The 23,508-nt window shown below is 36.4% G+C and overlaps 2 protein-coding genes across 8 annotated transcripts in view; one reads left to right on the top strand and one right to left on the bottom strand.

Moving 5' to 3' along the window:
* The window catches only part of TSTD3 (thiosulfate sulfurtransferase like domain containing 3), a 63,530-nt gene that overhangs the window by 14,198 nt on the left and 25,824 nt on the right, over positions 1–23,508 (top strand). For 3 of the 5 annotated variants that reach the window (XM_037731102.1, XM_037731105.1, XM_037731103.1), the window contains 2 exons: positions 12,247–12,336; positions 17,868–17,970. The exons of the other annotated variants lie outside the window; for them this stretch is intronic. In XM_037731102.1, coding sequence (XP_037587030.1) covers positions 12,247–12,336; positions 17,868–17,964 — 187 coding nt within the window. In that variant the 3' untranslated portion in view covers positions 17,965–17,970. Of the gene's footprint in view, positions 1–12,246; positions 12,337–17,867; positions 17,971–23,508 lie in introns of those variants that run through there. 5 annotated transcript variants of the gene reach the window in all.
* The window catches only part of CCNC (cyclin C), a 28,927-nt gene continuing 11,498 nt past the window's right edge, over positions 6,080–23,508 (bottom strand). For 2 of the 3 annotated variants that reach the window (XM_017507677.2, XM_017507680.2), the window contains 7 exons: positions 15,787–15,842; positions 14,940–14,975; positions 14,164–14,255; positions 13,469–13,536; positions 9,997–10,076; positions 8,677–8,795; positions 6,080–7,323 (listed from right to left, as the gene is read on the bottom strand). In XM_017507677.2, the coding sequence (XP_017363166.1) occupies positions 7,269–7,323; positions 8,677–8,795; positions 9,997–10,076; positions 13,469–13,536; positions 14,164–14,255; positions 14,940–14,975; positions 15,787–15,842 (506 nt within the window). In that variant the 3' untranslated portion in view covers positions 6,080–7,268. Of the gene's footprint in view, positions 7,324–7,844; positions 7,940–8,676; positions 8,796–9,996; positions 10,077–13,468; positions 13,537–14,163; positions 14,256–14,939; positions 14,976–15,786; positions 15,843–23,508 lie in introns of all 3 variants that reach the window. The other variant, XM_017507678.2, reaches the window with a different exon arrangement.

Here is a 23,508-nt window from a genome sequence, read left to right as displayed (position 1 = left end):
GTATCTTCTATATTAGATCAAACTTATAAAGACAATTTTAGTTGTCAGTTATTCTGATATATTTAACAAATTGTGTGTGTGTGTGTGTGTGTGTGTGTGTGTGTGTGTGTGTGTTTTGAGACAGGGAGACAGCGTCTCAATCTTTCACCCAGGCTGGAGTGCAGTGGAGGGATCTCCGCTCACTGCAATGACTGCTTCTGGACACATTATATTTTTTAAACTGCACTGACTTAACACAAGAATTTTTTTTTTTTTTGAGTCAGGGTCTCATTCTGTCACCTGGCTGGAGTGCAGTGGCATGATTACAGCTCACTGCAGCTTGACCCCTGGGGTGACTCACATGATTCTCCTGCCTCAGCCTCCTGAGTAACTAGGACAACAGGCACACACCACCACACCCAGGTAATTTTTCTGTTTTTTGTAGAAGTAGGGTTTCACCATGTTGCCCAGGCTGGTCTCAAACTCCTGGGTTCAAGCAGTCACCCTGTCTTAGCCTCCCAAGGGTTGAGACTACAGGCGTGAGCCACAGCACCTGGCCTTATGCAACAAAACTCTTATGAGTAAAACCAATATTAAAGTCTGTAGTACCAGAGACCTCAAAATGTGAATATATAAGCATATGATTAATACATCGTTTAATAAATGTCTGTTCATTTCAATAATGGGAGAATATCACTTTTACTTGAATAATACAAGGGCAGATCAAAAGTTTTAGATATGTATGAGAAAAGCCAGATTACATTTTTAAATGCTGTATGTACTCTACATCACTTTCATAATGGAATAGAGGGAAGATGTCCTTTGGCAATAGTGGATAGCCTCAGAGTTCTGAATTAAAGTATCTCAGATTTCTTTCATTCACATCATCTTTCTTCCCTGCTTATGATCTCAGTGGGGTTTCTTGGATTCTGTGATAATATGCCCTTTTGCCATCTAGTATGTATATGCCATAGAAATACTGGATATTAGCTGGGTGTGGTGGCGGGCGCCTGTAATTCCAGCTACTCTGGGGGCTGAGGAAGGGAATTCCTTGAACCTGGGAGGCAGAGGTTGCAGTAAGCTGAGATCGTGCCACTGTACTCCAGCCATGGTGACAGAGCAAGACTCCGTCTCAAAAAGAAAAAAATACTGGATAGAAGTAGGATCAGCAGCTAATCTATGAGAAATTTTATATGACTAGACACAAAAAAATTGAATGCTTATCCTACCATCCAGTAAAAAATACTTTTCAGTGCCCCCAAAATAGCACTTTATTAATGAAAAAATATAATTTTATCACCACCACTTTTTAATGCTACAAGGTTCTCTAAGGAGCAGAGGATAAGAAAAAAAGAGAAATTTTAATAAGGTATTATTATAGTGGCAGAATATGGTTGAAGTGAATTTAAATAAGGATAATAACAGTTCTTCACAGTAAAGTTGTGAAGACTAAATCAGATAATACATGTCAGAAATTTAATACTTTGCTGCTATTATTACTGTGTGAATATGTACAATATGTTACCTGTTTGTAGGCAGCTGATATTGTGTTACTGTTTGCATTAATTTAATGGATAAAGATGGCAGGTGAAACTCCTAACTAAACATCTGGGGGCAGGAATGGCAGTGGACTCCTTACTGAAAATAAGAAGATAAAGTGAAACTCTCAGTACTGAACTATGAGTTAGCTAGCTTCTTGCCTTTATTCTACTCTGAGATCTGACAGCCCATCTCCTACTACCTGAGATCGATTCCTCTCCAGAAAAATTCAACTAACCTGAAGAAAAACCTTTAAAAAATCATGTTGGGGTATGAAGCATGGTTAAGGAAAAAGCTTTGCTGCTCCCTTAACTACAGTGAAGCTCACCACAGAAAAGTCCTGCCCATGCACACAAGAGATGTTCCGATTAGCTTTCTCTGTGTCTCTCAAATATGAAGGATCCCAAGAAAGTTACAACCAAGATTCTAACTTTAAAGACTATGACCAAACCAAATAGCAAAAAGTAACTTCAAGGAAATACAGGGTTGAATAGCCCTTGTCTGAAACAGCTGAGACCAGAAGTATCTCAAATTCTGAAATATCTGCTTGTATATAGAGATACCTTGGGGATGGGACCCAGTCTAAACAAAATTCATTTATATTTCATGTACACTTAATACAAACAGCCTGGGCCGGGCGCGGTGGCTCAAGCCTGTAATCCCAGCACTTTGGGAGGCCGAGGCGGGTGGATCACGAGGTCAAGAGATCGAGACCATCCTGGTCAACATGGTGAAACCCCGTCTCTACTAAAAATACAAAAAATTAGCTGGGCATGGTGGCGTGTGCCTGTAATCCCAGCTACCCAGGAGGCTGAGGCAGGAGAATTGCCTGAACCCAGGAGGTGGAGGTTGCGGTGAGCTGAGATCGCGCCATTGCACTCCAGCCTGGGTACCATGAGTGAAACTCCGTCTCAAAAAAAAAAAAAAAAAAATACAAACAGCCTGAAGTTAATTTTATACAGTATTTGAAACTAATTGTGTATATGAAACAAAGTTTTGACTGTGACCTGTCACATAAAATCATATATGGAATTTTCTACTGTGGCATCATGTAGGCACTCAAGAAGTTTCAGATTTTGGAGCATTTTGGATTTCAGATTTTCAGGTTATGGATGCTCAACCTGTAGTGTTAATGCAGGGAACAAAGAAAATTTTAAAACAACCAAAAAACCTAAATTAATATCCTTAGAATTATGAGAAGACATTGAACTCTCAAGAACAAGGTCCTACTTAAAAAGATGTGGATTACCGGCTAAGTGCAGTGGCTCATGCCTGTAATCCCAGGGCTTTGGGAGGCCAAGATAGGAGAATCACTTGAGGCCAGGAGTTTGAGACCCTCCTCGGAAACACAGTGAGACCCCTATCTCCACAAAATTTTAAAAATTAGCCATGAGCCCATAGTCCTAGCTACTCAGGAGACGGAAGTAGGGGATTGCTTGAACAAAGGAGTTGAAGGTTACAGTGAGCAGTGATTGTGCCATTGCTCTACAGCCTGGGTGACAGAGGGAGACCTTATCTATAATGAAAGAAAAAGACTTGGATTCCCCATATCTTAAATGCAAGAGAAAACAAAGGGAAGTCCCAATATGATCAATTCTATTATGATAATCGTGTTACTTGACTTTGAGACAGTAGTCAGTCCAGACTGAAGGCTGTAGAACTCCAAGAAGCATGTTGTTTCCCTGTGATTTAGAGAATAAATAATGACAAATGATTCTGATGATTAATAGAAGATACAAATGAAATTGAACAAATTATAATCAAGGCAATTACTACTTCCAGAAATACAAAAATATTATAAAAGAAAATGGTAATCATAGTATACTATAGAAGGCAATATTATTTGTTTATATATTAGATATGAATTTAACCAAAATTATACAATTAGTAGACATGCCAGTATAAGATCAGGTTGGGGAAGGAGAATGGGGGAGAAGTATGAAAAGCATATCTTCATCTTCCATAGCAGGGAATTAGATAATATTTATAATTTTTTTAAAAAATGAGGGAAATATAAGTGGATGAGGCAATATAGCAATACATTTGGAGATTAGATCCCCAGACTTAAAAAAATACCTTATTTAGTTTTTAATAAACAGAGTCAGAGTCTTGCTTTGTTACATAGGTTGGTCTCAAACTTTTGGCCTCAATCCTCTTGCCTCAACCTCCCAAAGTGCTAGGATTATAGGTGTGAGCCACCATGTCTGGCCAAATGCCCGGATTCTAAAATCAGAATCTAATCCAAGCTCTGTCACTTACTTAATCTGTGACTGTGTAAATTACTTAATATTTCTGCTCCGGAGTTTCTTCATCTCTAAAATGACTGTTCTAAGGATTTACTTCATAAATGCAGAGAGCTTAGAACATAATTGGAATATTTTTAATAAGTGTTCAAATAAATGTTATAATTAAAACCTTGTTACTTGGAAATGCAGAAGTAAACAGAGAAGTGACTAAAAGTTGAAAATGGCTGCCTCTGCAAAATGGGAATGAGAGGTAGGGAGAATGAGGAGACCGGGATCTAACATGTACCCTCTGGTGTCTTACAGTAACACTGTCCAATATAATTTTTTTTCTTTTTTTGAGATAGAGCCTCATTCTATCATCCAGGCTACCCAGGCTAGAGTACAACAGCACAATTTCAGCTCACCACAACCTCTGCCTCCCAGGTTCAAGCAATTCTCCTGCCTCAGCCTTCTGAGTAGCTGCACGCCACAACGCCTGGCTAATTTTCGTATTTTTTAGTACAGATGGGGTTTCACCATGTTGGCCAGGCTGGTCTCAAACTCCTAAACTGAAGTGATCCACCCGCCTCAGCCTCCCAAAGTGCTGGGATTACAGGCATAAGCCACCGCGCCTGGCTCAATAGAATTTTAATGCAAGCTATTACATGATTTGAAATCTTATATTAAAAAAATTGAAAAATAAAGTGAAATTGATTTTAATTTTTTATTTAATCCCGTGTATCCAAAATACCATTTAAAATATGTAATCATAAACATATTAGAGATCTTATACTATTTGAAACCCAACATTTATTTTTACACTTACAGCACATCTCAATTCACACTAGCCACATTTTAAGTATTCAATAATGACATGTAGTTAGTAGCTATTATACTGGACAGTGCACCTATGGTAATACTTGATTTTTAAAAACAATACATATCATCAATGGCTGCTATCAAATCAGAGAAAGAGAAACTCAATTGTTTTTTATCTCCTGATTAAAGACTACTATTTTATTTATATAGCAGTCTAATAAAAAAAAAAGCAGAAGAAAATGAAGCAAGCAAATAAGTGAGCCTGAATCTGATCAAGCCTATAGATTCAATTATCAATTTACAGAAAATATAGAGGAGAAAATAACACAATAAATGGCACGTCAAGGATGCAAACAGCAAAATCCAGATGGTGAGAGACTCTAAGTAGACAAGCAAACCAAAAACAGGAATTTTTAAAATGTGAGGGAGAAGGAATTCATGAATTTAAAAAGACATTGCCCAGTGCAGTGGTTCACACCTGTAATCCTAATACTTTGTGAGGCCGAAGCAGACAGATCACTTAAGGACAGGAGTTCCAGACCAGCCTGACTAACATGGCGAAGCCCCATCTCTAATAAAAACACAAAAAATTAGCCAGGCACGGTGGCATGTAATCCCAGCTACTCTGAAGGCTAAAATAGGAGAATCGCTTGAACTTGGGAGGAAGAGGCTGCAGTGAGCAAGACTGCACCACTGTACTTCTGCCTGGGCAATAGAGCAAGACTCTGTCTATAAATAGTAATAATAAAATAATAAAAAGACAAAAGATTTGTCAATAAATTGTAATTTGTGGCCCTTATTTAGATCCTGACTAGAACTCTTTAACAATTTTTATATTTGTGAAATAACTGAAAATCTGATACTATTTTTACTAATTCTTTTTGAGGCACAATAATACTTTGTTTTTTAAAAGAGCTATTAGGAATACATGCTGAAATATTTATGGATAAAATTATATGCTATCCAGGATTTGCTTCAAAATAAGATGTGGGATGGTAACTTGGGGGAAGTGGGTGGGAGTTCAGATGAAATAAAATTGGCTATAAATTGATAACTACTGAAGATGGGTGATAGGGACATGGAGGTTCCTTACACTACTTTACTCCTGTATATGTTGTTTTAAATTTTCCACAATAAGAGACTGAAAACAAAACTAAGAGGCATGGTATTAATTTTAAAAATAAATTAATTTTAAAAATAAAAACTTACAAAGACTATAGGTCCTACCTAAGCCCAACATTAATTCCTTCAGACCTGAGGAGAGCTTTTTCATTTTATTTCTTATCTTAACATAAGCCTAGGAAACCTGTATATATCAGCAGTTTGACTTTACACATCCCTTTCCACCTCATCTGATACCCTCCATCAGAAATAAATTTTCTATTTAAAATCTGTTTATAAACGATTTGAAATTACCCCCTTGACAACCTATAAAAGGCTTTAATACTTAAGGAAGAAGAATTCTCAAAAAACAACATCAGGCAAATTCAAAAAGATAAATTCAAGACACTAGTCGATAAAGCTGGAGAACTTACTTTTATTCTTGCAGTTTTATACTAGGAGGTCAACATTTAATTTAATAAGCCATTGTCCACAATTGATTAAAAATGTTTAATCCTTCAATTGTACATCAATATCCTATGACTCCAAATTTTATTTATCACTCTCCTTCAAGTCTGAAGAAAATATTAATTTGCTAAGTTCAACAGACAGTACGTCCCACTGACAGTATGTCCCACTGACATAACATTTAGTATGATGTCCTACTCTCATATTAGAATTAAGGACAGCCAGTATCAAACTGGCCTGAAACCTGATTGTGTTCCTGGCTCAGAATACCTGTAGCAAATTTGTAAATCCACACCAAGACACAAAATTAATAGGGTGTGTTTATCTTATAAAAAACTTTTCACAGTAAAAATCAACATTAAAATTTTATCAAATTCCGACATTATGGTTTTTTAATCCAATTAAGCTTTCAAAATGCCTGATTAGCTGTGAATTAATTATAAATAACTTCATGTAGTTTGCCCAGCATTTCAAAATGGTTATGGAATACAGCTTTTAAAATGTCAAAGTATGCTATACATATTGCACTTTTCTGCTAGGCTGGGCCAGTATCTTTCATGGCAAGATCCTCAAACTATTGAATAAAATACACTTTTAAATCAATATAGGTACTTGATTAATTTCCCTGAAATTATCAACATCGTTACCAAAATCTTCCAGGATTTTGTAAGATTTGATTCCTTAAATACAATTTTAAAGTTAAACTTATGGAGGGGAAAAAAACCCCTCAGTTATACTGACTGTAAATTTTACGTCCTTTTTTGGTCCCTCAATGACCAAAGAGAATTTTAAACAAATTATGCTTCATGTTTCCTGGCTTAATTAAAAGCTACAATTTCTATTATCCAAATTAAGAAATATTATACTAATCAAAAGCTATTAATTTTGAAATGTCTATGTATGTCTTTCTGTAGGTCCCCTTAGAACCTTTCCAAACATTTATAATCAAGAGATTTTAATCAATTATGTACTAGAATCATATTAAAGAAAAGCTTATTTTGCAAAAATAAAATCACTTTCCAATATGCTTGACAGAAACAAGCTATTCATTTTCATTTGTGTTCCACTGAAGACATTACTGAAATCTGTCCAATGGTTTATTTCCAAGCAGTCCACTACGGAATTCTTCGGAATGTTTTAAGATTGGCTGTAGCTAGAGTTCTGACTTCCATTTGGACCCTGCTCTCCTTCACTGTTCAAATGGGGAAGAAAGAGATTTTATACCAATTAAAAGATCCATTTTAACAACCTGATAAGCCTACTAACTTTAAAGTTCATTATTCTACGGCACAACGATATAAAACAAAGACATTCCTCATTATAAGACACGTGAAAAATTAAAATCCATAAGACTAACATTTGGTTTTATGTTTTTATTCTTATGTAACTTTGTGTCCACACACATAACAAGCATTCTGGAAATTAGTGTCCGTATACACTCAAAAACTTTAAATTAGGGTATGGGATTTCATTGTTATTACAGGTATCACTCAACATAGAGACTATAGCTTCTTCTAAACAAATTTCCTATAAAATTAAATCTTACATATAAAATCCTATTCCTACTATTTATGAAAAATAAGAAGTGTTCAAAAAAAAACATATAAATACAGCAAACCTTTATAAGTCAGAAAGAAATATAATTTCCTGGAAAATGCTGAATACTTAAAATAAAAATGCTGAATACTTAAAAATAACTAAAACTGAAAATACCAGTAACTGTGGCAATAGGATTATTGCCTTATCTTGTCCACCATCATCTTGCAGCTTCAGGCCCTGCCACTAGTGGAGAATCACTCAGGGAATTTCTGCAAAAAATGCATCCAAAGGTAGCTGTTTGAATGACTGCCTTAAACAGCTCCTTGAATAAATATTAACTTTTTCCAAATTGTAACATTAACTTATCAGTAGCAATCCATAAATCTATTGTTATATAACAATCATTTTTCTAAAGAAACAATGAAGATGGATAGCATTTCTTTATTTCTCTGCTGACTTTCTCCCTGCCTCAAATGAACTGATACACAGTGAGCGCTGAGAACCACAGAATTAAATGAACAGATCCTACTTAACACATACACACACACACACACACACACACACACACACACAAAAAAAAAAAAAAAAAAAAAAAAAAAAAAAAAAAAAAAAAAAAAAAAAAAAAAAAAAATAGCCAGCAGAGGAAAAAAAAAAAAAAAAAAAGATGGCACAGAGTCAAACTGACATGAAACTACTACAGTTCTGAATTCTGCCTGAATTTCAGATGAAATTGCTAATGCTGTCAGCTTTAAACTTATGGTATATGACCATATGTTGAGAGATACCTGTAATACACCTCTACTGCATTGGGAAAAGTTACTAATCAGATTAATTTTTTTTTTAAATGAGACATTCTCAAGTCACAAATTTAAAAAAATAAAATTAACATGGATCATGAAATTTTGGAAGAAATGTTTTTAAAAAAGATACAAAACAACATAATCTAAGGAAAGTATGTTAAGTATGATATATAATTAAATGACAATAATTAAAGTCTACCAAGTACCTGTTTGGAGGTGGTTTTGGTTTTGGCATCTTACTAAGTATAGTTGCCATCTCTTTTCTTTCATCGAAATTCTTCCACTGCTCATATAGTTTTAAAATAACCCTGATTATTTCCAAAATCTAGAAGAAAATATTAGAAAAGTTGTTAGTGGCAAAAACAAGCACCATTTCATATAAAGAGCACACATCACTTATTAGACAACCTTCAGAAAACAGTAAATAGTCTCTGTCCCTAAGTGCTCAGGTTAGGTTAGACAATCCTGATAAATCTGAAAGCAGTAATTTTCACTGCAGTGCCGTTTAGGATTTTCCTTCTGGCCCCTCACTTTTCAGCACGTATGTACTGCCCGTTCTTATCTATCTCTTCAGTTGATTTCCTTCCATCTGATGACATCTTTTAAACTGAAACGTACTAAGAATAAAGGTTCTAATCATGAAGGAATATACCACTATAGAGCATACTCCTCTAATATAAGTTGTTTTCAACAACTTAGTGGGGGATAGTGCACAACAGATGTTTTGATTCTCTGTTAATTACACATAAGGTACTCAAAAATTGGCAGCTACAAATTTGAAATAACTAGTTTCCAAATTAGCCCTTTTTTCCCACCTGAGTAGACCCTAACATTAGGATTAATTTTAATGCATTTAACATTTGAGCAAAAAAGCTAGAAACACAGCAAAAGCCATTTTGCCAGGAGACAGGCTATGTTACAGCATTTCACAGTTGTATTCAGTGGTTACCAGGGAGCTTTTAAAATAATCATGGGAATTAGAGGCTACTTTACAACAAATCAAACCAAAAGCTTACCATTCTACTTAATCCTAAACTGAAAAGAGATAGATAACTTAAATAATCAGCATTAACTTTTCCCACCAAACATGTTTTGTTTGTTGTTTGTTTGTTTTGAGATGGAGTCTCGCTCTGTTGCCCAGGCTAGAGTGCAGTGGTATGATCTTGGCTCGCCGCAACCTCTGCCTCCTGAGTTCAAGCAATTCTCTCAGCCTCCCGAGAGGCTGGGACTACAGGTGTGCGCCACTATGCCCAGCTGATTTTTGTATTTTTAGTAGAGATGGGGTTTCACCATATTGGTCAGGTCTTGAATTCCTGACCTTAGGTGATCCACCCACCTAGGCCTCCCAAAGTGGTGGGATTATAGGTGGGAGCCACTGTACCCAGCCCATGTTTCTTAATATTTTGTAACCAATAATCTTCTGAGCCTGGGGGACATCATAAGATTTTAGGCTCATGATAAGTAAATATGACATTAATTTTTAGACATTCAAGTTTATATACAACTAAGGGAATTTTACAGAATACCTTCTCCATATCCACAGAAAGCTCAGCAAACCATTGCCTGGCATCTTTCTGCTGTACAACACAGGCTACATGTAGGCAAGCTGAAATGAAAATGAGAGACCACTGTCCATGTTTAACTACAAACACAGCATATATGATTCTAACAAAGATTTTTCACTACAAATTTCCTGTGTATTTTCCAACACTCTTTAAAAAAAATTATACTACCTATAAGAGTTACCATTGACCATCTCACCAACTTAATCTGAGACAGAAAAAAATTACTAAATTACACCAAGGTTCTTGATGTCTGGTCCTTACTGTGTGCTAGTAATGCTGTAGTTGCCTTGAGAGTCAGGCATGTTAAAGTGGGAAAAACATCCAATGAGAACAGAAAAGGGGAGTTATCCCTCAGCAGTGTACAAAGTAGCAGTTAAACTGCACCCAGAAGTCAGTGTGACAAAAACAAACAAAAATGTCAATTAACACACTAGGTTTTAACAATGTTGACCATGTTTCTACACTTCAATTAAAAGCAATGCTGCACTGGGCGCAGTGGCTCGCGCCTGTAATCCCAGCATTCTGTGAGGCCAAGGCGGGTGAATCACCTCAGATTGAGAGTTTGAAACCAGCCTGACCAACATGGAGAAACCATGTCTCTACTAAAAATACAAAATTAGCTGGGCATGGTAGCACATGCCTGTAATCCCAGCTACTTGGGAGGCTGAGGCAGGAGAATCGCTTGAACCCAGGAGGCAGAGGCTGCAGTAAGCCAAGATCGCGCCATTGCACTCCAGCCTGGGCAACAAGAATGAAACTCTATCTCTCACTCACACACACACACACACACACACACACACACACACACACACAAAATGCAGTGTTGCCTCACCTTTTTCTTTTCTTTCATTATTAGAACATATGATCACGTTATGTGAAAGTTGGGCACATCCTTACAGAATTCAGTATTGTAATCAGAGGTGAAAACAAATGTAATATACTGTATACAATATTAGTTATATATGTTATATACAATATAAACTAACAAAGATAGTAAAAGTGCTCAAAGACAAGAATCTACATCACAATTTTGCCTAGAACAATTTCTACTGAGCAGCCTGGCTACCCTGAACCCACACCAGCTTAAGTTATATTCCTTGGTCTGGTTACCCATATTACTTTGCTAAGGATGACATTCTAGGCAAACAGCAACTCAAATGTGAATTTACACACTGGTTGCCCTAAGTCAAAGCTATGAGTAGGGCTTAGGTCAAGAAGGGGTTAAAAAACTAAAGAACTGAAATAATAAAAACAGGAAATTAAAATACAGTGGAAAATGCTATTAACATGAATATGCATAGAGTACACTGGAGATTGAGAAAGTATCTTAAACCCAGACTATGGTGACACTGAAAGGGTAGGGGGAGGGTCACTGAAGAGGTGATGTCTAAGCCAAATCTTATTTAAAAGAATGACAGTGGAGAAGATAAATAGTATGTATATAAGTTAGGAGACAAATCTTGCTAGCACCGGGTTTCTCCATCTTGGCACTACTGACATCTTAGATCCGACAATTGTTTGACACTGTCTTGCATACTACAAGATGCTTGGCAGCATCCCCAGCTTCTACCTACTAGATGCCAGTACCACCCAACCCTAGTTATGACAACTAAAACCAAACATTGCCAAATGTGCCCTTGGGGACAAAATTATGCCCCATTGTAACCACTAGCCTAGATCAACAGTGTGGAGGATAGATCAGCTCTCTGAGCATAGGAATGCTGGAGAGTAGTAATAAGCCAGTTAGGAGACTGCTGTGGTAACATGGATAGAAATGAGAAGATGACTATGAGATTACAGAAGGGACAATCGAAAGGAAGGCATAAAATGTATTGGTAACCAACTACATGTGGGAATTGAGGGAGATGAAAGGGCCTAACTGCTGGGTTTCCAACTAAGGTAAATAACTAGTGCTATTCACCAAGCAGGCAAAGACATTAAAAGGAGGAACATATTTTGGCACAAAGAGATGAGCTCAATCCTCATCACGAGTCTGAGGTGCTGGTGAGATGCCAAGTGGAGCTGTGTAAAAGGAAGATGGATATAAGAACTGCCGAGTGGCTAGCTCTTGGCTAAATAAAGAAATTTCAATGTTTCAGCACATAAGTGATTGTGGAAGCTATGAATCTCAGTGAAAGTACTCAAGACAGAAAGCAGTGATGGCAAAGATATGACACATGTTCTGTTATCCCTTCCTTCCTACCTATGCAGATCCCAGTATTCCTACCCACTGAACCCAGGCGTCACTTCAAAATCCCTTAAAATCCAGTCCTTTCAGGGAGCTGCCAGTAATACAGAAGTGTAAGTACAACCTATTTGTCAGCCCTGATTTAAGAAAGCCAAGAAACATCAACATTTAAGGAATAATTGAACAAATAAACAAAGAGAAACTAATGGAAAATAAGGGGAAAATCAAGAGGATGGAGTTATAAAACTCAATAGAAGGGACTGGGTGCGGTGGCTCATACCTGCAATCCCAGCACTTTGAGAGGCCAAGGCAGGTGGATCACCTGAGGTCAAGAGTTCAAGACCAGTCTGGCCAACAGGTCAAAACCCCATCTCTACTAAAAATACAAAAATTAGCCAGGTGTGGTGGTGCACACCTGTAATCCTCCTGTAGCTACTCAGGAGGCTGAGGCAGGAGAATTGCTTGAACCCAGGGAGTGGAGGTTGCAGTGAGTCAAGATCATGCCACTGTACTGCAGCCTGGGAGACAGAGTGAGACTCCATCTCAAAAAAAATCAATAGAAGGGAAAGGAAAAGAAAAGAAGAAATTAACAAGTACCCAATATATACCCGGCATTATTTGGTGCTCTACAAACTATCTCATTTAATTCTTCAAATGACTCAATGGAATTAGTATCCTCTCCATTTTATAATTAAGGACCCAAACACAGAAAGGTCAGATAATTTTCCCACAATTGTAAAGGAAGTAAAGTTTAAGCCTAGGACTATCTGACTCCACCCATTACAGCACTGCCTTCCACAGACAGTAGAATGAATGTAGCTGACTTCTTTCTCTAGCCAGGCATTATGGACCACACATGCTTCTTTACTCAACCTCCGAGTACTTGTTTCGGCTCAAGATATGAAGGACAGGTCCAATTATTTTACACGCTACAACTAATACTGGCTTAATTCTGAACTTTTCCCTGTAAACAAACAAATACATTCTTTTCAGACACTGATTAAAACTACTTTGAATGGTTTCAAAAAAACAAAAAAACTTAACCAAAAAAAAAAGGGGTTGGGGGAACAACAATCCTGATTTGTGTCAGTTGCAGTTTGTATTATTGAAAGTTCACATGCAAGGATTAGTCTATTACTTCACGGAAGATAAAAACATAAAGTACAATAGGGTGAAATTTAGTTTAGGATGACCTAAATAGGTTTATAACAATTTAACTAATAAAGGCACACCATGCTTACGTACCTAAAGCTATCATGAAAGGAGGATACAGTAGGCAAAGATCCGTTCTGTAGGTATCATTCACTATCCTCCTATAGAAATGTAAATCATATTATTACTGAAAGCAGATCTACCTCATCTGTATATTTCCTCCAGAGAGGGCCAGATTTCCCATCTTTGTACACATTTATTTCCTTTTATATTACTGAAGCACAGCTATGAAAGTGAAAACATCAAGGCAAAAGGATAGATACATGAATGTGACAACAAATACACATATATCAATGAATAAAATTACAGCTAAATATACTTTAAATTTCAAAATCTCATAACAAATTACACATTTTTCTAATTTTTTAAAAATCAGAAAATCAAATTAAAAAACCAAAAGTTATACAGTGAATGTATATGTATGTCACATACTACTAAAAAGTATTCTGATTAAAGATAGCTTCAGTCTTAATTTTTATGTTGACAGTCTGTGTTTCATATAAAATTAAATTTTATAGGTATATTTATAGAACAGATAATTTAGGATGGTTTTCATTTTGTTATTTACTCCACTACAGTTATTAAAATTTAACAAGTGGTATTTTGCTCAACATAAGATATCTTGGGGCAATAGTTTAATGACTTTAAAAATACTGAACTTCATATTTAGTTGTCAACCTTCCTATCTAATAACATGTTACACTATTAATAACTTCTGTTCTAATTACCATGCAAGGGGAAGCAACATGTCTTCTTGGCCCATGTCCTGCACATACTGGAGCAAAGGTCTATAAGGATGATACACTATCAAGCAACAATCCTAGAAACAGTTTAAAAAATGTGTATGTATAAAAAACAGATTTATTACAACACAAAAATGATATCATTACCCAACTCATTTGTAATTGTATTATTTCAAAGTGAATTTCATTAACTCATGCTTGCTTCCCTTTTATTTGCTTAAGCAAGCAGTATGACAGCCCTAAACTCTACTATAATAGTGAAGGCAGTGCTCTCTCTGGAATATACCTTGATAAATCGGTTGGCAGTCAGTCAGCATCCATTCATTCCCTTAGAGACTCAAAGTGTCACATCTGCAACACACTGAAACCTCTTATTAGCCTATAAATCCGTAATTCCCAACTGGAGGAGCAGAATTCTGCCAAAGACATAATCTATCTTTAAATAACACTGCACGCACACACAAATTGTGCACATAATTTACAGTGGTTTAATGTCCTGACTTGTCTGTTTCTAATAATTTTATTACAGTTACTTACTATAGAATAGAAAAGTTTTCCCATCCTAAGTAGTATATATAAAGTATTTTACAGGCTTCAGAGAGAATACAGACGCTAACATAAATAGGCTACCATGATTTCACTATCACATATCAGGTGGATGGTTTTAAAATGTATCTCCCTAATATCATTTCTTTAAATAATTTCCAATTTCATTAAATTTGAAAATGTTTTAATCTATTAATCACATAATATATACTTACCATTAGTTCTAACAGATAGAATTCACATTCTAATATCTGTTTAAAGAAAAGACTATCAATAAAATGTCAACTTGAAACCAAATTAGATAAGTCTACTTAATCTAATATAAATTATAGACATTATAATTTATCAAAAATTTTTACTAAAATATTTTAAAAATCCAGACAATAAACACAATTTACATTAAAATCAATATATGCAATAAAAATTACTTTTTACTATTATATTACACATCAAATTATGATTATAGAAATTTTAATCCTTGTAAGGAAAAGCCAGCTTCTCACAAGCATTCTTATTACTCACTTTTATTTAAAATATTCTGTAAAAACATCAGATTTTCCAGTATACTTTCTACTCAGCAAATGCAAAAATACAATTATTTCTACTTAAAACAATGTAGCTTAAAGAGAACAAACAAATCCCTTGCAAAGTGGAAAAAGAAGCACATGCCTATTAAAATGTCAATAGAAATTTCCCTTATATTTCATACTGTTCCATTAAAGTAGTTTTTAATACCAGCTGAATAGTAGTATCACCTGGGAGCTTTTACACAGTACCAATGTTGGAAGCCCCAAGCCTGAAAGTTCTAATTTAGTTGTTCTGAAAAATCCAACATCAATATTATATACAATTAATGAGCAGCCAGGGTTGATAATCACTACTATGAAGTTTTTTTTTTTTTTTAATGGTAAAAGCTATTTAGCTTTAATTTGGAATAATGTCTGTATTCATGTAATACCTGAAACTGCTATTTCTAGGAAACTATTAAATTTAGTCTAATATAAAATAGACCTAGTTTGTATAAAGCTTTGATAAGTGTTTTATTTTTTACCATATACTTACATGATTCATCCTATAAGGAAATTCCTTTGGAAAGGCATATGAAAATCTAGTTTTTACTGCAGAAAATAAAAAAAAACAATTTAAACTGAGAAAATGGGAAATGAATTAACTCAAAATTCTTTTAACAGAGCAGAATATTAGAGAGTTGAGCAAAATTATTTTCAGTAGGAATTCTTGGCAATACTTAGGGACCCAGATTTTTGATTTCAGGGAAGGGGAAAGACTGGGTGGTAGGACATCCAAGACAGCTTTAATTTTGTATTTACTACTTTAAGAAAGGGTTCTGATGTTTAAAAAAGAAAAGGATCAGAAAAAAATATCACTAGCTTTTATCATTTCTAAAATCTTTTCAACTACAGAATGGTATTCTCCTGTTTTCCAGTGACTGAGCTTAGAAGGAACACAGGGGTTATGTATGTGTTTACAATATATACAATTGGTAAAAAATATACATATTAAATATTGGGAGGATAGTACACCATTTTCTAAACTTTTTACAATGACCAGGTATTTATCAAAATATATATTTTAATAAAAGCATTAATATATGTGCAAAGGTCTCTAGAGTTTTCTTTAATGCCACACACACATAAAGTTACTACTCTATTATCTATTACTTTATTAGTCACTAAATAAAGTACAAATGAAAAAACAATGTTAACCATCCATCCCCCACTCCTTAAAATGGTGTGAGCATATACATATAACTACTATTTGAGAAAATTGTATTCATGCCATTTTAATACACTTAATTTAGCCAAGTAACTATTGACAGGTCCTAAAAGATCTGTTTGGTGTCAGCTTCCATTTGTACAAAGCCCAAGTGATCTCACTGAAATTAAAAGAAATTCCATTTCTGGCCGGACATGGTGCTATAATTAGCGCTTTGGGACACCAAGGCAGGTAGATCACCTGAAGTTAGAAGTTTGAGACCAGCCTGGCCAACATGGTGAAACCCCATCTCTAGTAAAAATACAAAAATTAGCTGGGCATAGGGGCACAAGTCTGTAGCATGCCTACTCGGGAGGCTGAGGCAGGAGAATTGCTTGAACCCGGGAGGTGGAGGTTGCAGTGAGCTGATGTTGTGCCACTGCACTCCAGGTTGGGTGTCAGAGTGAGACTCTATCTGGGAAAAAAAAAAAAAAAAAAAAAAGGGGAATTCCATTTCTACCATGCACTCTATTTTCTTTTCTTTTATTTTTTTTTTTGAGATGGAGTCTTGTTCTGTTGCCAGGCTAGAGTGCAGTGGCATGATCTCGGCTCACTGCAACCTCCATCTCCCAGGTTCAAGCAATTCTCCTGCCTCAGCGTCCTGAGTAGCCAGGACAACTGGCTCGAGCCACCATGCCCAGCTAATTTTTGTATTTTTAGTAGAGACAGGGTTTCAACATGTTGGCCAGGATGGTCTCGATCTCTTGACCTCGTGATCCGCCCACCTTGGCTTCCCAAGTGCTGGGATTACTGAGCCCAGCACTATGCATTATATTTTCAAAGATTTGTTTTGCAAATTAAGTGCCCTACAGCTAATTTAGATGTGTAACATCACCAGGATTGAAACCTAGAATGATGTAAACTAGACATTAGGAAATTTGTCTTTCTTTTCTTGTCTCCTTTAATTTAAGACGGACCTATTAAGGTTTCTGAGTTTTACAAATCCTTGTAAATAAGATGTAAAGCATACCAGCAAAACAGGTTCTTTAATAATGGTAGACAATCAATAAGGTAAATTTATCTCCCCATCTCCTGGACCTTAACACCTAACACCTCTATCAAGATTAGAGTTACCTGATGCTGTCACAATATGTCTGTTACTTACTCCACGCTAAAACTGCTCTGCATTTTTTTTCTGTCTTCTAATCGTTTTTGTACAAATTGGAGAAAAATACATTCCCTCCTCTCTATTGTTTGTCTTACCACTTATGCACTTATCATCTATTCAATTGATATTTCTTACTATTTTTTCCCATCTTTAACCTTTCCTCCTTCAGTAATCTTCCATCACATATTAATATGCTCAAATTTCCCTTAAAAAAAGCAAAATAAACTACCTAATTATATTCCTCTGCCTTTTGTTTTTGTAGACTCAAAAACTCGGAAGATCATGCACATAGTTCTCTTATACCTACTGTTATAGACTTCTCAGCCCCCAGAACTGGGAGAAATAAATATATGTTGTGAAAGCCACCCAGTCCATGGTACTTTCTTATAGTAGCCCAAATGGACTAAGACATGCCTTCACCCAGCTTCCCCTATTATTCACATCTTAGGTTAGTATGGCGCATTTGCAACAATTACCGACCCAATATTGAAATGTTATTATTAAAGAAACTCCATACTTTTTTCATATCTCCTTAGTTTGTACCAGTGTCCTTTTTCTATCCTAGGGTCTCATCTAGGATATCACATTACATTTATTTGTCATGTTTCCTTAGACTGTTTGGCAGTGACAGACAGTTTTCTAGCCTTTCCTCATTTTTGATGACTTCGTCAGCTTTTAGGAGTACCAGAGTCAAGTATTTTGTAGAATGCTCCTGTACTGGAATTTGTCTGATGTTTTTCTCAGACTAGAGAAATGGGTTTTTGAAAGGAAGACTACAGAGATAAAGTACCATCCTCATCATATCACATCAAGGATACATGCTATTAATGTGATTTATCACTTTTGGCTATTGGCCTTGATTGCCTGGCTAAGGCAGTATTTGTCAGGTTTCTCCATTGTAAAGTTACTTTTTTCCTCCCTTTCCATAGTGTATACATTATACACATTAGCAAGAAGTTAACATGTACAGCCAACACCTTAGGAGTGGGGATTTACGCTCACTCTACTTGAGGGCAGAGTAGCTACACACATTATTCGGAATTCTTCTGTGTGGAAGACTTGTCTCTTCTCCCTCATTTATGTGACTCATGGATATTTAGTTTATACTTTGAGTTATTATCCAATGCTATTTTTAAAATTTTGTTGCTCAAATTCTTTCAGCTTTGGTCAGTGGGAGCTCTCTTAGTAGGCTCCTATATCCTTTTTGACATATCCTCATCAATGTAGGTTTTTGTTTTTCTTGTTTGTTTTGAATACTTCTTAATTACTGGCATTATGAGATACTCCAGGTCCATCATGTGTATTTCCTGCCCCAGTCCTAGAATCAGTCATTTCTCAAAGGAGCCCTGGTATCTTTTATTGGAGAATGATATTACAAACCAAGATATGGGTACTAGGTGAGCTCACTGCTCCAGGGATATCATTGCTTATAGACTCTTTCAGCTGAGAGAGCCAAGAAATACACACATTAACCCATTTATATACATATATCTATAAATATTTCTATATGTAATCATCCACATTGTGTTAAGGTACATGAGTTCATGCTGTCTCCAACCCTTTGCTTATCTGTAGATTCCCACTCCAACAATGAGAAACCTGGCTCGCAAACATTTGCTATCAATTTACATAATTGTTTAATTCCCATATACATGTATAAAATTATCAGAATCGTTAACTTGTATACCCATGGGTAACAACTTTATCAACTAGAGTAAGCACTTATGTGTAGTTCTTTTTTTGCCTTTAATCTTACACTCTAATCATTTCCAAAGTTACTTATGTTGACACCTTTCCCCCTAATTCCCTTCACTGAAGTTGTTTCATATATTTGTAATATAGTTAGATTATTCATTTCTCAGCACATACTCACTTCTTAATTCCTTGCAATCTGGCTTCTTACCTCCACCCCCACATTGTTAATGACACTATGTTCTCTCTCAAAGATCTGTTTTTTTCCTTTGATTCACATCTTTTTCTATGCAGCCTAAGACACTGTGCGACTCTTTTTAATTTTTAGAGACAGAGTCTTACTCTTTACTCTGTTGCCGAGGCTGGAGTACAGTGGCATAATTGTAGTTTACTGCAACCTTGAACTCTTGGGCTCAGGCAACCCTCCCAAGCATAAGACATTGTGCAACTCTTTTTTTTTTTTTTTTTTTTTTGAGAGTCTCCCTTTGCCACCCAGGCTGGAGTGCAGTGGCACGATCTCCACTCACTGCAACCTCCGCCTCAGGAGTTCAAGTGATTCTCCTGCCTCAGCCTCCTGAGTAGCCGAGGACTGCAGGCATGTGCCAGCATGCCCAGTTAATTTTTTTTTTTTAATTTTTAGTAGAGACGGGGTTTCACCATGTTAGCCAGGATGGTCTTGATCTCCTGACCTCATGATCTGCCCGCCTCGGTCTCCAACAACATGCTGGATTACAGGTGTGAGCCAACGTGCCATCTTTTTTCTAAATTTTAGAGACAGAGTCTTACTCTGTTGCCCAGGCTGGAGTGCAGTGTCATAATCATAACGTACTGCAACCTTGAACTCCTGGGCTCAGGAAACCCTCCCATCTCAGCCTAGTTGAGTAGCTAGGACTACAGGTGTGTGCCACCATGCTCAGTTAGTTTTTAATGTTTTGCAGAACTGAAATCTTGCTATGTTGTCCAGGCTGGTCTTGAACTCCTGTCCTCAAGTGATCCTCCAGCCCCAGCCTCCCAAAGTGTTGGGATTACAGGCATGAACCACCATGCCTGGCCTGTCCAACTCTTAAATGTTATCAAATTCCAAATTTCTACTGCTGACCTCACATTTTTAAGAGGATGTTCTACTTTAACACATTTATACTTAGAATGCCAAAGATTAAATTTAATCCTTTTCAGAACTCACTTATTCTCTTTTTCTGGTGCCACAGTCAGCTCTCCAATGCCCATGCAAAAAACCTCAAAACACATTTCTAACTCTTTTTAAATCCCATCTTTTTACAAGTCCTGCCGGCTCTATCACTCAAATCTTGCTCGTTTGTTGTTCTTGCTCGCTGCCAATACATTATTTTAAGCCTTTATTAGTGTTCACTGGGATGACTTCAGCAACTTAAAAAATTATTTTGTCCAGTTTAAACTTGTTAGGTTTTATTTCTCACAGCACCCTGTGGTAAGTGACAGCACTCGATATAGTTTGCAGTTTCACTGTATTTTAGAAGTTTTTTGTTTTCAAATTGATACACACACACACACACACACACCCACACACACACCCACCCACCCATGGCCAGGCACGGTGGCTCACGCCTATAATCCCACCACTTTTGGAGGCTGAGGCAGGCAGATCACCTGAGGTCGGGAACTGGAGACCAGCCTGACCAACATGGAGAAACCCCATCTCTACTAAAAATACAAAACTAGCCAGGCGTCGGGGCACAGGCCTGTAATCCCAGCTACTCAGGAGGCTGAGCCAGGAGAATCAATTAAACCCAGGAGATGGAGGTTGCAGTGAGCTGAGATCGTATCATTGTATTCCAGCCTGGACAATAAGAGCGAAACTCCATCTCAAAAAGAAAGAAAGAAAATATAAAAATAAAGAAATAAAAATAAAACTTTCATTACTTTCAATAGAACAAAGTACAAGTTCCTTCATCTAGCATTGAAGGCCCTCTATTAACTGATATTAGTCAGGTAAGGATTTTTTCCCCACTATTCCCTTCCTCACAATTTAGTTAATGTAACTTATGAGCTTTCCCCAGTTCAACTTTCTTCACTAAATTCTATTTAATCCTTTCAGGGACAATCTTTTCCAACTCAAAATAATCACTGCATTCTCTGTAACTCTCTTATACTATTTATTTCCTTCTACATTAATATTTGTATATGTCTGTCTTTTTTTTGTTGTTCTTAAATTCCTTGTATTTTATCTTGGTGCCAATGTCACTGCATTAGTACAGTGTTTTCCAGTAATAATGTTGTTGTCATTGAAGATGATGATAGCCCCTAAAGTTTACTGAGTATTGTGGACAAATATATGTCCCCCTCTAAAAATTCATGGTGAATGCCTAACTCCTAGTACCTCAGAATGTGACTGGATTTGGAGAGATGGCCTTTACAGGGATACAATTAAATGAGGACAGGCCAGGCGCAGTGGCTTATGCCTGTAATCCAGCAATTTGGGAGGCTGAGGCAGGCAGATCACGAGGTCAGGAGATCCAGACCAGTCTGGTCAACATGGAGAAACCTCGTCACTACTAAAAAATACAAAAATTAACCCAGTGTGGTGGCACGTGCCTGTAGTCTCAGCTACTTGGAGGGTGAGGCAGAAGAATCATTTGAAACTGGGAGGTGGAGGTTGCAGTGAGCCAAGATCATGCCACTGCACTCCAGCCACTACACTCCAGCCTGGGCAACAGAATGAGACTCTGCCTCAGAAAAAAAAGATTAAATAAGGACATAAGAGTGGGCCTAATTCTATAGGACTATTGTCCTCACATGAAGAAGATGGCAAACCAGGAGTGTTTGTGCACAGAGAGAAGTCCATGTATGAATAGCCAGACACCTTGATTTTGGATTTACATGCTCTAAAACTATGAGAAAATACATTTCTGTTGTTTAGGCCACCTATTCTGTGGCATTTTGTTACAGCAGCCTCAGCAAAGTAACATAGTAAACAAGGCACTGTTCTAAAAGCTTTATAAATATTAACTCATATGATCCTCATAACAACCCAACAACATAGATATTATATTAATATCCTCATCTGCAAGATAAGGAAACTAAGGCACAAAGAAGAACTTTGCTCAGTTTGTCCCACAGAAAGCACTGGAGTTAAAATCTGAAAGCCAAGCAGCCTGGGCCTATGTAATACACTGTAAAATTTATGAAATAAATAAAGTAGCCTATTATAAGATTTTCCTATTTATTGATAACCAAAACCTCTTATGAATGTACTTTTTAAGTCTTTGCATGAAAAATGTAAATAAACAAACTTTAATAATAGGTACTTCAAATTAAGAAATACATAAACTTTCTAAAAAGTTTAGAAAACAGAGACTAAACAAAAAAGAAAATAAGAGCCCTACAATCTATTGGGCAGAGATGAACACTGCTAACATTCTGGTAAGAATTCCTTCTAGTCATTTTACAATTTTTTAATAGTTTGATTTTCTAGAGGGCAATTTAATACTTCTTCAATGTGATATATTTGGTATATTAAACTTTTTGGCAAAACTGATTATCAATCTTCTACCCTTAAAATAATTAAGATGTGACATGGAAAAGACTGAATTAGATTATAATACTATCTCAGAAAGGGGAATGACCCAAAATATAAAAATTAGTAGGCTGTGTGCAGCTCACACCTGTAATCCCAGCATTTTGGGAGGCCAAGGCAGGCAGATCAAAAAGTCAGGAGTTCGAGACCATCCTGGCAGTGTGCTAAAACCCCATTTCTACGAATAATACAAAAATTAGCTGGGCATGGTGGCATGCACCTGTAATCCCAGCTACTCAGGAGGCTGAGACACCAGAATTGCTTGAACCTGGGAGGTGGGGGTTGCAGTGAGCCAAATCACGCCACTACACTACAGTCCAGGTGACAGGGCAATACTTCATCTCAAAAAAGAAAAAAGAAAAAAAACATAGCTACTCAGTAACAACTGAAGCAAAAAGTTAGCTCCACTGACTACAGAGTCAGCTTTTTCTCTGCACCATGTTTTTAAATATGGAGGTCTGAAGCATCTAATTCCCATCGAAGACAGACATGGGTGCTAAATTGTTTATTCCACCCGTAAGAATGACATAACAGTCATTAGAAAACAATATAATATAATAAAATTAGGAAATGAAATTTTTTTCTTTACTCTTACAAGATTAAAAGCCACTGAGTTGCTGTTTTTGGATTGATAATTACTATCTTTTTTTTTTTTTTT

The sequence above is a fragment of the Cebus imitator genome, unplaced genomic scaffold, assembly GCF_001604975.1.
Source record: "Cebus imitator isolate Cc_AM_T3 unplaced genomic scaffold, Cebus_imitator-1.0 Scaffold382, whole genome shotgun sequence".
Lineage (NCBI taxonomy): Eukaryota > Metazoa > Chordata > Mammalia > Primates > Cebidae > Cebus > Cebus imitator.
Note: the sequence above shows the minus strand (reverse complement) of the source record. Positions and strands in the feature narration are given on the sequence as shown.